Raw genomic sequence first — 17,918 nt, forward strand, 5'->3', positions numbered from 1 at the left:
TCTTAGCTGGAGTAAAGAAAATCATGCATATATATAAAAAAGTCACAAGTGAAAACAGTTAAAGAAAAAGCACCTGTTCAGAAGCACATAGACTTTTTAAGATGAATGTCAAGCAGTCTGTTGCTTCCAAGAGGAGAAAGTGAACAAAGGAGACTGGGAAGAAGAATGGAGAGAAGTGTGTGGACTATACTTCTTTAAGACATGTCAATGATCCTAACTTACTCTTTTGTATATGTGACAGACTGGGCTGACTGGATAGCAACCCCTGGAATTTGTCAATCTTTGTATCCCCGGTGCTGTGGTTACAAAGCCTGGAGCAGCACACCTGGCTTTTTATGTTGGTCCTGAGGATTAAACTCAGTTCTTTGTGCTTGTATGGCAAATTGTTTACTGAGAAGTTACCACTCCAAATTCTATCCTTTTCTTATACCTGAGAGACAATAACCAATACTGTAGACTACTTTTGGCTGTTTCTCACAAACTTAAATGATGCTAATGCTCTTACAAGTATTACTTGTGCAATGTAGTTTGTGATGAGAGCTGCAGAAGGATCATTGTGCTCTCAAGTCATCACAAATAATCTGCTTTCATCAAAGCCAGTTTTTAAAACCACACTTTAGCAACAATTTGAGAACATCTATGCTTTCTTCCGGTTGTTCCCCAAAAATAGAAAAATAACTATACATTTTACATAGTCTTGTATAAGAAGTTAGCCAGCAATGTGGTATTATGAAATATATATTTGATCTTTATCATTGTTCTGTACCCAACAACTCTTAATATCCTTAGACTCTCCAAAATGATCTCCTTTTGTGTGTGTGTGTGTGTGTGTTCTAATGAACTGATTCATGGCTGGAATCTCCCAGAAGCTTCAGAAAAGATCTAGACAGTACTTGAGGGTTGAAACTCACCCTCAAGTACTGCCTAACCTCCAAGAAAGAGAACTTAAGCCTAAATGATCTAATTGAACATGATTATTTAAAGGGAGGAGAGGCAGAAAGGATTTGTTTGGAGATTCCAGACAGGTGGACAAAAGGTTTCTAGGGGTTGTTTTCCCTGAAAGCATGGAGTCTTTTTGATCCTTCTCTGACATACAATTGTCCTCTGCTGTTCAAAGCTGTTTGAGTTCTATGACTCTAGCAAATTAATTGTGGTGACTGTATCTTATAGTTGGTGGGTAACGTAACTGAGCTTGGGACTGTCGTCTAAAGGGAAGAACTGTGGAGATCTGGATTGAAGTAAATAAAGGGCAGCAACTGTTGTCTACTGCAGATCTGATTGATTTCTCTGTGTGGAAAACCTACATATTTTCTTACAGCCATCTTCTGTGTTGATTGTCAAGTGAGATTAGAGGAGAAAATTAATTTATTATTCCTGATAACTTAGAGGAAATGAAAGCCACATTGAGGGGAAAGATTATAGAGATTAAACACTATTAAGAAAATAGCACAAGGGCTGGAGAGATGGCTCATGAGTTAAGAGCACTGACTGCTCTTCCAGGGGTCCTATGTTCAATTCCCAGCAATCACATGGTGGCTCAAAATCATCTGTAATGGGATCCAATGTCCTCTTCTAGTGCGTCTGAGGTCAACTGGACTCATATATATAAAATAAGTAAATCTTACAAAGAAAATAGCACGTAAGAGTTAAATAAAGCCCCCTGTTAACCCACTCTTGAAAAAGTTAGACATACATGAGGTATGGAGGGATGGAAGAAATGGCTGAGTGGTAAAATTCGCTTATTCTTGTAGAGGATCTAGGTCTAGAGTTCCTCAAACCACATGTGGCTCACAACTGGATGTAATTCCAGTTCCAGGAGATCTGGTGCCCTAATCTAGCCGCCTTGTGCACCAGGCATGTACATTTACATACATGTAGACAAAACACTTCTACAAATAAAAAATAAACACACACACACATACATACATATACATATTACATTTACACACACACACACATCACCATATATATATATATATATATATATATATATATATATATATATGTATGTATAGTGGTGCATCCTTTATTCCCAGCACTAGGGAGGCAGAGGAGGTGGATCTCTTGAGTTTGAGGCCAGCCTGGTCTACAAAGTGAGTTCGAGGATACTCAGAGCTACGTAGTGAAACCCTATCTCAAAAAAAAAGAAGAAATAAGACAGAAAAAGAAAAGAAAAAGAAAAAAGGAATAATAAAAAAGACTAATGATCTTAAATATCAGAAAAGAAAATAAACAGAATGATAGCATGACAGTAATTTTTTAAATTTTTATTTAATCTTTTTTTTTTTTACATTTTATCCCCCTCCCAGTCTACCCTCTGACTGTTCTTCATCCCATACTTCCTCCCCACACCCCTGTCTCCACTTGGATGTCCCCACCCACCCCCAACCCCCAATACCACCAAACCTCTAAACTCCCTGGGCCCTCCAGTCTCTTGAGGGTTAGGTGCATCTTCTATGACTGAACCCATACATGGCAGTCCTCTGCTGTATATGTGTTGGGGGCTGCCTATCAGCTGATGTATGCTGCCTGGTTTCTAGTCCAGTGTCTGGAAGATCTCTCAGGAGTCTTGGTTAATTGAGACTGCTGGTCCTCCTACAGGGTTGCCCTCCTCCTCAGCTTCTTCCAGATTTTCCTTAATTCAATCACAGGAGTCAGCAGCTTCTGTCCATTGGTTGGGTGCAAATATCTGCATCTGACTCTCTCAGCTGCTTGTTGGGTCTTGCAGAGAGCAGTCATGGTAGGTCCCTTTTTATAAGCACCCCATAGCCTCAGGAATAGCTTTGGGCCCTCCCCTTGAGCTGGATCCCTCTTTGGGCCTGTCACTGGACCTCCTTTTCCTCAGGTTCTTTTCCATTTTTGGTCCTGCAGTTTTAGACAGGAACAATTATGGGTCAGAGGTTTTGACGGTGGGATGGCAACCCCATCCCTCACTTGATATCCTGTCTTTCTCCTGGAGGTGGGCTCTAGAAGTTCCCTCTCCCCACTGTATTTCATCTAAGGTCTCTCCCTTTGAGACCTGAGAGTCTTACCTCCCAGGTCTCTGATACATTCTGGAGGGTCCCCCAACCTCCTACCTCTAGAGGTTGCCTGTTTCCAGTTTTTCTGCTGCCTCTCGGGGCTTCAGTCCTTTTACCCTACCCAGTACCTGATCATGCTCCCCTCTTCCCCTCCCTGTCCCCTTTTCCACCTAGGTCCCTCCCTCCCTCCCTTGCTGCTGTGATTGCCTTTTTCTCCCTTCCAAGTGGGATTGAGGTGTCCTCACTTGGGCCCTTCAGCTTGTTGACCTTTTTGAGTTCTGTGGGCTGTATCTTGGGTATTTTGTACTTTTTTTCTTGGCTAATATTCACTTATCAGTGAGTACATACCATGCATGCCCCTTTGGATCTGAGTCACCTCACTCAGGATGATACTTTCTAGTTCTAGTCATTTGCCTGCAAAACTCAGGATGTCCTCATTCTTAATAGCTGAGTAGTATTCCATTGTGTAAATGAACCATATTTTCTGTATCCATTCTTCTGTTGTAGGACATCTAGGTTGTTTCCAGCTTCTGGCTATCACAAATAAGGCTGCTTTGAACATAGTGGAACATGTGCCCTGGTGGCATGGTGGGGCATCTTTTGGGTATATTCCCAAGAGTAGTATTGCTGGGTCTTTCCAATCTATTTCCAATATTCTGTGGAACCTCCAGATTGATTTCCAGAGTGTTTTTACCAGTTTGCAATCCCACCAGCAATGGAGGATTGTTCCTCTTTCTCCACATCTTTGCCAACATGTGTTGTCACCTGAGGTTTTGATCTTAGCCATTCTGATTGGTGTAAGGTGGAAACTCAGGGTTGTTTTGAGTTCCCTTCTCAGCCATTCCAGATTCCTCTGTTGTGACTTCTCTGTTTAGTTCTATATCCCATTCTTTTTTATTAGGTTGTTTGGATTTTTTGGTGCCTAGCTTCTTGAGTTCTTGTGCCAAAGAGTTCAAGGCTCTTTCCCACTTTCTCTTCTATTAGATTCAGTGTATCTGGTTTTATGTTGAGGTCCTTGATCCACTTGGACTTGACCTTTGTGCAAGATGACAAATATGGGTCTATTTTCATTTTTATACGTACAGACAGCCAGGTAGACCAGCACCATTTATTGAAGATGCTTTCTTTTTTCCATTGCATATTTTTGGCTTCTTTGTCAGAGATCAAGTGTCTGTAAGTGTGTGGTTTTATTTCTGGGTCTTGAATTCTATTCCATTTATCAATGTGTCTGTCTCTGTATCAATACCATGAAGTTTATTTTTTAAATTTCAACAATGTGGGTCACTTTATACAGTGGGCCATACAGTACCCTTGCAAGTGCATTAAATAGTAGGTCTCAGATCTATGCCAGACCAAAGGATCAGAAGATATCCAGGTGATTCATAAGCCTACAAAGTGAGAATTTTGGTTTCTTTAAAACCCTAGTTATGGAATATGGTTTTGTTTCAGTCCCAGGTATGGGATAAGAGGCTGCTGCTTCATAGCAGGTAATTATGGTTAGCCTCCTGCACTAGAAGGGATGTTTCTGCTAGCTCCTGATAGTTTCTTTGAATGTGTGATATTTGGAATTCTGGGAGCTTTCAAGAGGGTATAAATTTGAGAGCCCTGGGGTGGGTGGGGTGCTCTTAGGAGGCTGCTGCGGGTCCCTGCTGCTGTGGTTTGTCAGGGAGTCATGAGCAAAAAGGAGAAGAAGAAATTAAATTTTCTGAAGGCATAGATTGGATTTGCCCCCAAGGAACTCAAGCCCTTAACCAGCAGGAAGTCATCTAAAGAGATCTATGCCTCTCACCTTTCCCCTCTAACCTTTCTCTCCTATTTAGTATTGGGGGTTGAAAGGGATTAGAGTGGAATAAGGATTAGAAGGATGGTAGATATAAGAACCTAATAAAGGAGACCAAAAAATAATAATAACACGCCAACAATATAGCTATGTGATGTTTTTATTTAAGTTAATTAGACTTGATAAAGTGACTTTGTTTTAAAAATAAATAAAAAATTCAGCTTTTTACAAGTGAAGAATATACTTCTATCATATAGCCCAAACCCAGTGATTAATTAAAAAGGAATCATGAAACATGGGTCTTATATTTATTAGGGGTCATTTCAGAGTTATTTTAAAATGACAAGAAAAAAAAATGAAATTACCTAAATCCTATCAGAAATTTCACAGCACTAATCTAACCTGTGTCCTAAGATTTATTCCAAATCTTCCAATATATGTAAATTTGCTACATTTAATACTTTAACTCCCTGTTTTTACCTAGGGACATACCACCCTAAATGCCCCTGTCTCCTCTAAATCCCCAATTTCTTTTGAAGTATATGTACTTTTAATTTTTCCTGTTTTAATCCCCCTTCATTGTAGTCTTTATAGAGGTAGAACACAGATAAAAGATAACAGAGTGCCCTGTTTCATGTTGCCTGTTAAATTAGTCAGTCATCGAGCTTGGGCTAAACAACAGAAGTATAGTCTTCACTTGTAAAAAGCTCTATCTGTCTATCTATCTATCTATCTATCTATCTATCTATCTATCTATCTATCTATCTTAAATTTATTTATACATATAGTAGTGATTATTTAGATTTATTTATTTTTAAAATAAATTTATTTCATTTTAAAATAAATGTATTTACTTTTCAAGTATCACTTTTTTCTAACTGTAGCCTTTCAGCTATTTCTAATACTAATTAATGAATGAATTAGTAGTCAAAAAAGTAAGACCGTGAAAGAAGTCAAGTGGTGATATGATAGTCTTAATGAGTTTGGTTAACATTAATAAATAATTCTAAATTATAAAAAAAAAAATCAGACCCTTATATAGCTTCGTACCACTAGCCAAGTTAGACAAACATAAGCTTTTATCATAAAAATCACAGTGACTACAAGGTAAAAATATCACAGTGAAATATTTCAGATTTACTTTTGGCCGCTTTTGAACTTAGAAAACAGGGAGCGCTTCATAATGATCTTGTTTCACTAAGCAGCTCAGTCTTCAAGTCCCACAGAACATTTTCTTGTACTGATGATAGCTGCTAAAAAGGCAGCTTCACACAGATCCTTATGCTGCAATGATGGTCAGAGAGCTGACCACGTTTGAGCAAAGAAATGCAATTTGTGGAGCATGTTACTACAGGCATACTTGGCAAAGGATGGTACTCAAGGCAGAGGACAAATCAGTTGTATAAGTAACAACTTAGAATACTTACGCTTTCCTCTTCCTGTAGTCAAGATACCTGAGCATGATGAGACAAATTACAACAACTCCAACCACTACAAGAAAAGGAAAATAAATTGCATGTGACTCTGAGAATCGTTAGGGCCTAGGTAAAATATTAAGGCCTAGATGTTAAGGCCTACTAGGTAATAGGTTATGGCCTAGGTAAAAGTTAGTTGGTTAGCCTGCCATCAAAAGGTAACTTTCTCATGTGTTTCTGCTGTTACTAGGAAACTTTTTTTTTTTTTCGAGACAGGGTTTCTCTGTGTAGTCCTGGCTGTCCTGGGACTCACTCTGTAGACCAGGCTGGCCTCGAACTCAGAAATCCTCCTGCCTCTGCCTCCCAAATGCTGGGATTAAAGGCGTGTGCCACCACAGCCAGGCTACTAGGAAACTTTCTAATGCCGAGATTGATTACATATTCTATTATGTTCCGTGCCCTTGGAAGCCAATTACAATAAAAGTCAATAGAACGGTTTGTATAGTTACCTACAATAAGCTTGGACCCAAACCAACCACTCAACAGCACTTCCTGCACCTGTGTATAAGCATTTATGGTTTAAGCTGCCTGTGGGATAGACCCCAACATAAGAGAGACACTTGTACCAATATAAGAAACTATGTCCCAAGACCTCGCTGGGAACTGACATCCTACTTGGCAGAAAGAGACATGTATGTATTTAACTGGCATCCTGGTTAGCAAGTTAAGACATGAATGCTAGACAAGGCAAGTCCTCTGCCTGCCACAGTTGAATACTCCAACCAATGGAAGCAGGATAAATTTACAACAGAGACATGTTCCTAAATAAATCCCCTATCTCTAAATCCTGATTGGTGAAATAACCTGGCACAGATGTTTGTGGATTTGGGGCTTTAAAACCCTATAGGATCTTAACTTGGGTCATGGTTCAGTTCCTGAATCTGTACCATGGCCCTGGTCGACTAGTCTCGGGGTGAATGCTCAATAAATGATCCCTGTTGGAGTGAGATCAGTGTTTGTGTGGTTTGTGAGGCAATTACTGAACCCCATCGAGAATGACTGCCAAACTCAAAATCTAAGCAGGAAAAATAAATCAGTTATAGATTTAGATGCCATCTAGACTCTATTCTCTAAATCCAATTCCCTGGAATCACAGACCACAGTAAGAAAACGGAGATCACTGGCTTGATTTTAAAAATTATCAAAAGCATACTTAGGATGAACATTCATAGTACATCATCTGAAGAAAGCACATAGTGCTTCCAGGCTACTTCTAAGCAGACATGTAGATTATGAAATAATATAAGTTAGCAAAGGGTAATACATAAATGACCAGGTTTTTCTAAGTTAGTTAATTTTAAGTTTAAGTTTAAAAACTATACAAGCCAAACAAAAGAAAAGAAAACAAAACACGTGCTGCTTTACAGTAACAGATTCAAGCAGTGAGAATTTTGAGATACTTACGTGAAGTAATAACAATCAAAGCATTAATCCATGCATCTAAAGAAAAAAAAGTCAAACATTTACATTTAGAAGTCTCTAGATCAGTTCAGATAATCCACACTTAGGAGAACACACTCACTAATGTACCCAAGTCATTTATATCAAAGAATACTTATAAGCCCATTTCCAGGTTTGGGGTCCAACTTGTAAAATTCAGTTTTCAGTATTATTTCTTTTCTTACTCCATCAGTTTATTTGGTAAAGGTTATTACAGAACAATTAGGATTCACTGAATAGAGGAAAATCATTACACAATATACTGTCTTCTTGTATTTGGTTTGGTTCAGTATGCATTCTACAGTTTCTTATAATTTTAAAAAGAAATCCACTTTTCCCAAAAAGTGTATCTGAAGAATGTCATAAATAAGTTTCAGTTAATTAAACAGATAATGTTTGCAGTTCTTACAAATAATTACCTTATCAGGGCCCTGTCTTCCTTCCTATGCCCCATTGCACCCCACCCCCACCTTCCAAATGAAAACATAACCCTAAATACCAAAGACCTTCCCTTTTCAAAGTGTAACCTAAGAGGTGGAGATATAGCACAGTAGCAGAGCATTTATGTGACATGCTCAAGAAATGTCTGCATACATTGATAAGTCCTGCAGAAGAATTTAAAGAATCATAATTGACTGACTGGGTATGCTGATTTTCTTTCTGTTGATGAAATAAAATATTCTGGCCAAAAGCAACATAGAGAATGAAAGAATTTGTCTGGGTTATAGTTCACTCAGGGAAGTCAAGGCAAGAATTTGAAGGCAGGCCTGTCAGCTATTCCGTGGTACATTACCTTTAACAAGGAAACTCACAGCTAAGGGAACACAGCAGAAACTATGAAGAAAGGTTATTGCTTGCTTGATAGAAGGTTCATGCTTAGCTAGCTTTCTTTGGTTTGGGGCGGGGTTTTGTTTTTTTTTTCTTTTTTTTTTTTTTTTTTTGAACTAGCTCTGTAGACCAGACTGTCCTCAAACGTACAGAGATTCAGGAATTAGGGTTTGGCCTCAAATTTACAGAGATTCACCTGCCTCTGCCTCCAGAATGCTGGGACTAAAGGCATGCACTACCACTGCTTGACTTTAGCTAACTTTCTTAAACAGTTAAGAACCATCTGCCTAGGGAAAGGTTCTGCTCATAGTGGACTGAACTCTCTCCTACATGTGTCAACAATCAAGTCAATACCCTTTCCCCAGGCCCGAAGGCCAATCTTGATCTGGGCAGATTTAAATTGACATTGCCTTTTCAGGTGACTCTAGGCTGTATCAAATTAACAGCTGATGCTAATTAGATTATCAGAGAACATTAAATTCTAAAAATTCTTAAATTTTGGAAGTATTTATGTCTAGCAATTCTAGAGCTGCATCATTTTTATTAAATTGCTGTCAGTCAAAGAATGAAATGTTAGTCTTTCTTCATTCTACTCTTCCCAGTTATCACATGTTTAACAGTTTAAGAAAGCACTGGGTCTACTGGCATAGTGATACACAGGGACCACAAAACTGGATGCTGAGGCATACATAGAAAGTTCCCAAACTGTAATGGTTTGACCAAATGGTTTTCATTTTACATCGGTATGATACTGATGCATACTCAGCAGAAGCTGATGTTGAACTTTGAATTTTGACATTTGCCTGGGTTAGCAATATGACATAGGCTGTACCTTAGATTTTGGCAGTGTTGGAAAGCCTCTTTCCCTACAGAGCCAGGATCACATAAGTGAGATCAGAACTCTGACTGTCTCTGATAATCTTCAGATAGATATGCTCAGTGCATTTTCAACTGAGGATATTTCATTTACCATGGGTTTATCAGATGTAATTTCCCATGTATATACAGACACAATTGTATAAAATAATAAGCCAAAAGTAATTTTTAAGAAGAGTAATCATTACTAATCTAGTCTAATAAATAAAATGAAGCAGATTTTTGTTTTATCTTAAGTTGGTAAATTTCACTGAATTTTAATTGTTGTAACTATACTTGATTTCGTTTAATGTATATTGTATAAACTGAAGCCTATATAAATTATGACAGAAAAAAGGCTAATCTAACTTATAGTACCTTAAGGTCTGTGTATATCAGACACTGGGAGGCAGGTTGTGTTTTATGTACTTTAACACCAGCTGACTACCTTTCCTATTATTAAGACCCTTCTATGAAACTGTACTTATCTACCTATCACTCTACATGGTGGGACTTACATTTGTCATGGTGACAGCCCAAAGTTAATAATCCTAAGTGTCAACTATCACTACTGACGAGATATGCTGTTTCTTTAACTGCTACTAACTGAAATGTATATTTCCATGTAAACTCTTAAGTTGTCATAATTCAGGGGTGTAAATAATTGAAATAATTGAAATAATAACCTAATTCTTGGCCAAATATTCCTTCACGGGGATTAGGATATCCTAGAGAAAGAAAAAGAAAGAACGAAAAATGAGTTAGGTAAAATAAAACAAAAAGATATAAAAGTCAAAATCGTCTAAATTGCTGTTTATTTTCACCCATGTGTTAAGACTCCTTAACTTCCATTTTCCTTAAATATCTCATTAATATTCCCTATTTTGAATAGCATCATAAAATCCTACATTATTCCTTTCTTCCTGTCCACTAATATTCCCTATAGTGACTATAGTATATAGTGGTATACACAGTTCCTTTTTAGTATTCCCTTAAAATTAGTGTGTAAATTTCATGAGATCCTAATGAAAATTAAAGATACTGAGTTGGCTCAATAAACACTTTAGTTATTAACCTGAAGTGGAAGAAAACTTTCTCAACAAAATAAATAACATGTAATAATAACCCACAGTTAATTTTATCAATAATGAAAGACTGAAAACTTTCCCTCTAAAATCAGGAACAGGACTGGATTCCTCTGTTTGCTAATTATAGTCAATATGGTATTGAAATCTAGCCAATGCAATCAGGTAAGAAAAACAAAGAAAATGATTACGAGTTAGAAAGGAATACATAAAAATCTATGTTTGAAAATGCCATGATCTTGTGCTGTTGGAGTTGAATCCAGGCCTAAGCATGATAGCCAATCACTGTACTACTTTGCTACAGCCCCAGGCATGACAGGTGCTTCTGTGTAGACAGTCTTCCATAAGACTAATGAGCTCAGTAAAGTTGCAGAATACAAAGCCAACACACCAAGAACAATGACTACTTTGAAAAGGAAATGATGACAGCTATATTTGAAATCGCATTTAAAAAGGTAAAATCTAAAAATAATCCCAAGGCAGTAACAGTCTTACATGAAGAAATCTACAAACCTTTTCTACAAAAGATTAAAGAGATAAGTACATGGAAACTCATGGTTGTGATTTTCATACAAGCATCCCCCAAGAGCTCATGTATTGAAGACATGGTACTCAAATGATGGACCCAGTTATTGAAAATATGGTGGCATTGTGTAGATAGAGTCCATCACTAGATATATAATTTGCGGGCAGCATTAGTAAGTGGTAGTGACTAAGAAGTGGGCCCTGCTGGAGGATATAGGCACGCCTCTGAAGGCCACACTTGGTCTGTCTCTCTCAGATCTCTAGCTGTTAAAAGACAAGTAGACTCCTCTGCCACACACTCTCACTTCTATGTCAGCAGAACCTCTGAAACAGTGAAAATATATCGTTTTCTCCTTTAAAATTATTTCTCGTTGTGTTCTGTCATAACAATAACAACAAAACCAAATCCTGTGTTTGCTAGACAAAAAAATTTACTGATTTATTTAATACTTATAAAATTGTTTAACACTCAAACAGTTTACAGAGTCAATGTAACCCCTATTAAAATTGTGATGATACTTTCTTTCTGCATAAGTAGAAAAATCTATTCTAAATCAGTATAAAATTTGAAGAACACAAATGAGAGAATTCATACTTCTTGGTTTCAAAATGTACTAAGATATATTAATTAAAACAGTATAGTATTGAGATAAAGATAGACATTACAGAACTATGGAACGGAATAGAACTCAAAAATAAACACATATACACATTTAATGTGATTTTAAACTAGGATGCACAAGAACAGTCACTGGGGAAAGGTAATATCTTCACCAGTTTGTGTTGGGAAATTAGATATTTTCAGCTAAAAGAATGAGGCTAAAGTTTTAAAATAAAAAAACTTAGATTGATCAAATTATTAACTAGACTATCTAAAACTATAAAACTTTTAGAAGAAAAGATGGGGAAACATTTTATGATTTTAGGGCTGACTGATATCTTGAGTGTGACACAAAGAATAGGCAACAGTAAAAAGAAAGCAGCAGATTAATTGAATTTCATCAAAATGAGAAGTTTTGTGCACTAAAGGACACCAACAGAGTGAAAAAGCAATGCACAGAATGAGAGGATATGTTGGTCAACTGCACATTTAATAAGCTATTTATAGAATATAAAAATTACTCTTAAAACTTACCGACAGCATACCAAAATGGAAAAGCCCAGGGACTTGAATAGGTATTTCTCAAAAGAAGATACATAGATGACCAACAAGCCCATGGTAAGATGCTCAATACTTCACTAATCTTAGGGAAATAGAAGCAAAACCTAATGATACTAACCACATCTACTAACTTGGCACTATGGCTTGAATGTTTGTTTTTTTCAGAACTCATGCAGAAACATCTGCCAACATAAGGGTACTGAGAGGGTGAGAGCACACATGTGCCATTGTCTAGGGTCTGGGTTCACTATGGCACGAGGAATTCTGCGATGTTGCACAGACTTTTCCCTGCCACTCGTTTTCCTTCTGTCATGTTATGCTGTAGCGAGAAGAGCTTTTTCCAAAGAGCAGGACTTTGACATTATAGATCTCCCTGAATCCAGAACCATGAGAGGGAAGTTTCTGTCCATCAGAAACCTTCAGCTGTGGTATTCTGTTATAGTGACACAAAACAAACAGATGGTTCTTGTTACAAAAAAAAAAAATAAAAAATAAAATGAAACGAAAGACCAGCACAACTAACAGAGAAGACGCAGGGAATCTGGAGCTTTTGTTCACTGCCAGTGAGAGTATAGATTATGTAGCAGCTGCGGAAGACTGCACAACATTTCTTCAAAAAATGAAATTGCATCACCTTATGACCTGGGAGTTCTACTCCTGGATGTACACTAGAAGAATTCAAAGTGGAAACTTTGAACAGGTGTCTAACTCCATGTTCAAAACAACACTGTACGGAATAGCTAGGAGGTATACATAACCGACCTTAGTTTATCAACAGATGAACAAATAAAAAAAAGTGTGGCAATACACACACATAGTGGAGTATTATTCAGGCATGGAAGAGAGTTCTAGCACCAGATGAAAGTTACATGGATTGCAAAATACTTTTCAAGGGATATAGCTATATGAAGTAAGCAAGACACAAAAGGACCAACGCTGTATGATGTAGCTGTAGGAGGTACTTAGAACAGACAGCAGTGTAAGGGGAAACAAGGAGAGCGGTGTTCAGGCAGGTGCTGGGAGCCAGAGGGAAGGGAAGTCATTGTTTAACAGTGGAAATCTCAGTTAAGGATAGTGAATGGGAATTGGCTTCACTAGAATGTCAGGGTGCGTAATGCCAAAGAACTGTCTGCTTAAATTGTAAAATTATCAGTGTTATCTATAGATTTTAAAAAATATGTCAAATATTAAAAAATAAAAGTACTGTGGATAAAAAACACAAATCTGACACAAGAATGGCTAGAGTTCAAAGGAGGAAGAGAGCCTTAATCCCTGTGACTTTATGTGCAATTGGACGGGGGCAAGCTGTCTTCTCCTCAGCTGAAGAAGCTCTGCTTATAGTTCACCTACATCAGCACTTCTTAGTCCTTAAATGGTAATGAGGGAGGGAGGAACCCTGTTACCTCTCCCTGCAGACATCATCATGTGTTTCAAATGTACCAACAATTCTGTATGACATACTCAGATACATGTCTGAGATTATGTAATTCCCACCACTGAAACTACAAAAGCTTCCTATTTAAAATTTTATTTTTATTTCTTAATTCATGTGTCTCTATATGCACATCTGTACATCTGTGTGTGTGTGTATGAGTGTGTGTGTGTGTGTGTTTTGCATGTATGTGCCATGTGTATTCACGTACCCTAGAAGACCAGAGGAGAGTGTCTTTCTCCTGAAGTTGGAGTCACAGGTGGTTGTGAGCCACTCTACATGGGTACTGGGAATCAAACTTGGGTCCTGTACAGAGAAGGACTTGCTTCTGCTTTGAACCATTGAATCATCTGTCCGTCCCCATCCTTATCTAAAGCTTTTTACATAACATACAACTTGTAGACATCGGTGGAACAATTAATAAATAATCACCCAATCATGTCAAACTTCTGGACACACATGACCACTAGCAGAATAGTAAAGTATGATATATAATATGCAACTATTATGAGACTACATCTAAATAAATCTCAATCTAAGACATTAAGTGGAAGGAACAATTCAATAGGAAACATAGAGTTTGATATAAAAGTTTTGCTTAAAAAAAAAGAAAATATGGACTGAGGAGATAGCACAGGGGTTAAACACTTTGTACATAAGAGAGATGATCTGAGGTTTTGATCCCCAGAAACCTACATAAATGTAGGCAATCTACCTATATTTCTAGCCTTGGAGGCTAGCTGTATTTGTGGGCTCTGGGTTTGACTGAGACATCCTGTCACAGTGAATAAGGTGGAAGAGAAATACCCACACTTGCATTCACATACGTAACATAGACACACACACACACACGCAGACACCACATAAAAGAATGAAGTTACAAAAAATAAGAAAGAAAAAGTAAGATAAGGTTGACGTATAAGAACAAATAAAAGGCAACCCTAAAATTATTAGTAGTAATTAACCTTGGAAACATTATTTATAGAATTTAAATGTATAAAAATAAATCTATATCCAGCAGTATAGAAACCTAAAACTTATTAGTATAAGTAAAAATAGTACAAAAACATTCATTTCACATTAAAAGTTTATAAACTTTTAATAATAGTTTTTTTATTAAAAAAAAACCCTATTAAATCCAAATCAACAAAACATTTTAGAAAAATGGGAAAAAATATGAGTAAATGCTCACTGGACTTGGTGGCAAGAACCTAAAGGCAAAGGTCACTTGAGATGAGGATTTGAAGAGAGTTTGAGCATCATAGTGACACCTCCATCCCCCCCCCCAAAAAAAATTCAGCTTTATTTTTTTTAAGTTAAGAAATGAAATTAAAACCACACCATTTTTCACCTATGTCTCATGGAACTCATTTAACTACCTCAGTTAAGATAAAGAACTGTCAAACCTGGATAGTTGTAAACTGGAGGTTTGGTGGGATGAGTAGGCTTAGGACCTAGAAAAATAGATTGAGTCTATCAATTGATTTGAATTATTGATATAAAATTATGGGTTTAATTCTAATATTTAAATTTTGAAAAAGATTACCTATGAAAGGAAAAAAATACACATACTTCCTGTTCTTTATAGTTCTATGTCTAGGGAATGTTTGGCCTACATATATAATTGCAGACATGTGTACAAGAATGTTCATTATAGCTTTGTATTTTACAAATACAAATCCTATAAGGTAACTAAAAGTAAATTATAAAAATAATGTATTCAAGGTAAACATGCCTCCTAACAAGTCAGATGCCGTACAAACAGCATCATGATCTCTCTACTTTTCACACACCATCAGACCTACCATACCACCACCAGTACGGGCTGCTACTGTTGCTTTCCAATGCACGTCTTTCCTAATGGACAATAAAAAGTGACTGACAATTCTACCAAGTCTTTTATTATTATTATTGTTATTATTATTATTTTACAGAAGGATGCATCTAGTTTCTCTTTTGTACTTTTTTCTCCCATGCTTTGTCTTTTAAAGAATAAACTAAGTTAGTGTTTTATAAATCTTTTATCAGGTGCTTACTGTCAACTCTTTCAAAGATTCCTTTCAACAGATTCTCAACTAACATACAGAAAGTAGCTACTGGGAAGTATCAGGGTCTTGTAGAAATTATACAAATATATTCCAGGGGCTAGGCATTGTGATACATGCCTCTAATGTCAACACTTGGGAGCCAGGAAGATCTCTGTGAGTTTCAGGCCAGCCTGTTCTCCAGAGACTGTTCTAGTACATAGTGAAACTCTTGTCTCAAGAAAAGAAAGAAAATAAAAAAGGGGTTTCTAATAATTACTGGGTGAGCATGTACATGAGAACTCTCAATTCTCTCCATCCTTTAAAATGTGAAGGAGTTAGAGTATGTTTTAAACAAGTTAGATCCAGTAATTGAGATTTACTTGAGTTCAATATCCTTGTAAGAGCAACAGGAATCCAAAGCTCATAGAAATGAAATCAGTTTGTTTAGGCAAAGTCAAGCTATGATCCTGTGTACAGTCTGCCCTGCCTGCTGCTCTGTCCTCTGTCTGGCTGGTGCAGCCTCTACGTGGAAGCACTGAAGTGGAGTTAGTGGCTCCTCCCATGATAACAACTTCTCTGTGCTTAACAGCAGCTGAGTAGGTGTCTCCAGAAAACCTTCTATTTCATTTCAGTAGTAGAGACTCCCTAGCTCTCAGTTGCTAAGAAATTCAGTCTCTGTTGTCAAAGCTAGCTGGAAAAGACAAAAATAACAAACGAATAAAAATTGTAAGTAGGTAAAGGGAGTGGGAAGGAAATGGAAAATGCAGGTCTTGTTCTGGTGGCAACAAAAATTTCTATTTATATGTGCTACTTAAAAAGAACTGAAAAGTTGGGCGTGTTGGATGCCTGTAATTCTAGTAGTGAAGGGACTAAAGGAGTAGTGTGACTTTGAGGCTAGCTTGGGCTACATACAAGACAAACAAACAAACTAACAAGACTCCCACCCCTAAACTGATGACAGTTCAAAAACTGAAACATCACCTGAGTCTAACATGATAAAGAGCAAAAGTGTAAGCAAGTCACTTGAAAAAAATATAAATTAGCAAAGCTTAGTACAGAAAACACCCTCAACAAACAGAAGCCTAGAACCTCCCTTTTCATTCATAGAGAAGACATGGTAGCTAACTGTAAGAGCCTCCTATCTACTGGCACTGTGCTAAATCCTTTAATGGTACTTTACTTAAGTCTTGAACCCAATATTATTAATTTTACACATTGAAATACACATTTAAAATTGATATAACTTTTCTAAGTTTACTTTCCTCTTCATGTGTGGAGCTGTGGCAAATCGGATAGAGTTACTGCGTCTGACAAATGAAATGGCTGCAAATATATCTTGTCCCTCTGCGCTATTAAATGGACTAAATGATGACTAAGTTGACACTGTGGGAATTTAAAGAGTGTCTGAAAAAAAATCAACAGGAATTTAAAATATTTTTTAAGAAAAAGTGAGCAAAGTTTTACTGAACCTGAATAACTCGAAGCTGGAGGTTTTATACCGAGGTAGACCACACTGGAAACCAGAACAATGGAATTTCGACCACCTTTCCCTCTCATGAGCCCATGACTTTCATTCTTGACTTAATTATATAGCAGTGAAAAGGCTTCAATTTACTCTGAAAGTTTGTCGCAATCCACTTTCTATACAGAAGTATTCTTAGGAAAACTTACATTCTGCTATGCTCTATCTAATAAACTAAAATCAAAACAGAAAACCTGCCCACAGTAGCAGAATTTTATGTCATATATGTGGCACAGGCTTGAGGTGGGTACTAAATTATTGCTTTTCTGGTATCATAATATTTAATGTCAAAGATACAAATTTTAAAACAAGCAAGGAAAAAAACAACAGAAAAATTAAAAAAGGGGGGAAATAATACAACCTTTGTACCTTTAAGACATTTTGGGATAGATGGCATCCAAGAGCTATGAGAACTACAGACCGCCATGCTACTGCCTTCCATGTAAAATCCCTCCACACATTCAAACATCACTGTTTCTTGATAGGAAAATTTTTTTCTAGCTCTTGGTATCTGTCGACCATTTGGTAGCACTGGAAATGGACATTTTACCACTGAAAAGAGGAAAAATTGCAAAGAGTTTAATAAAAATCTGGTTTATTTTTCATATTAGTTTTCTGAAACTTAAAACTACAACCTAGAGTTAAAGAAACATATTTTGTGTTCTAAATATATGAGCACACAGCTCGCTCAAAAGTTCACGTTAATATTCAACCTATGCCAATGCACAGGGTATCTTCCATTGTTGCATATTCCTTAAGAGGTAAAA

At 37.0% G+C, this 17,918-nt stretch overlaps 1 protein-coding gene across 2 annotated transcripts in view; it reads right to left on the reverse strand.

Moving 5' to 3' along the window:
* Cd46 (CD46 molecule) overlaps positions 1–17,918 on the reverse strand; it is a 34,065-nt gene that overhangs the window by 4,481 nt on the left and 11,666 nt on the right. The window contains exons 6-10 of one of the 2 annotated variants that reach the window (XM_028759544.1): positions 17,521–17,703; positions 15,009–15,056; positions 10,085–10,126; positions 7,680–7,715; positions 6,228–6,291 (exon numbers count right to left, since the gene is read on the reverse strand). In XM_028759544.1, the coding sequence (XP_028615377.1) occupies positions 6,228–6,291; positions 7,680–7,715; positions 10,085–10,126; positions 15,009–15,056; positions 17,521–17,703 (373 nt within the window). The remainder of the gene's footprint in view (positions 1–6,227; positions 6,292–7,679; positions 7,716–10,084; positions 10,127–15,008; positions 15,057–17,520; positions 17,704–17,918) is intronic. The other variant, XM_028759545.1, reaches the window with a different exon arrangement.

The sequence above is a fragment of the Grammomys surdaster genome, unplaced genomic scaffold (assembly GCF_004785775.1).
Source record: "Grammomys surdaster isolate TR1022 unplaced genomic scaffold, NIH_TR_1.0 130, whole genome shotgun sequence".
NCBI lineage: Eukaryota > Metazoa > Chordata > Mammalia > Rodentia > Muridae > Grammomys > Grammomys surdaster.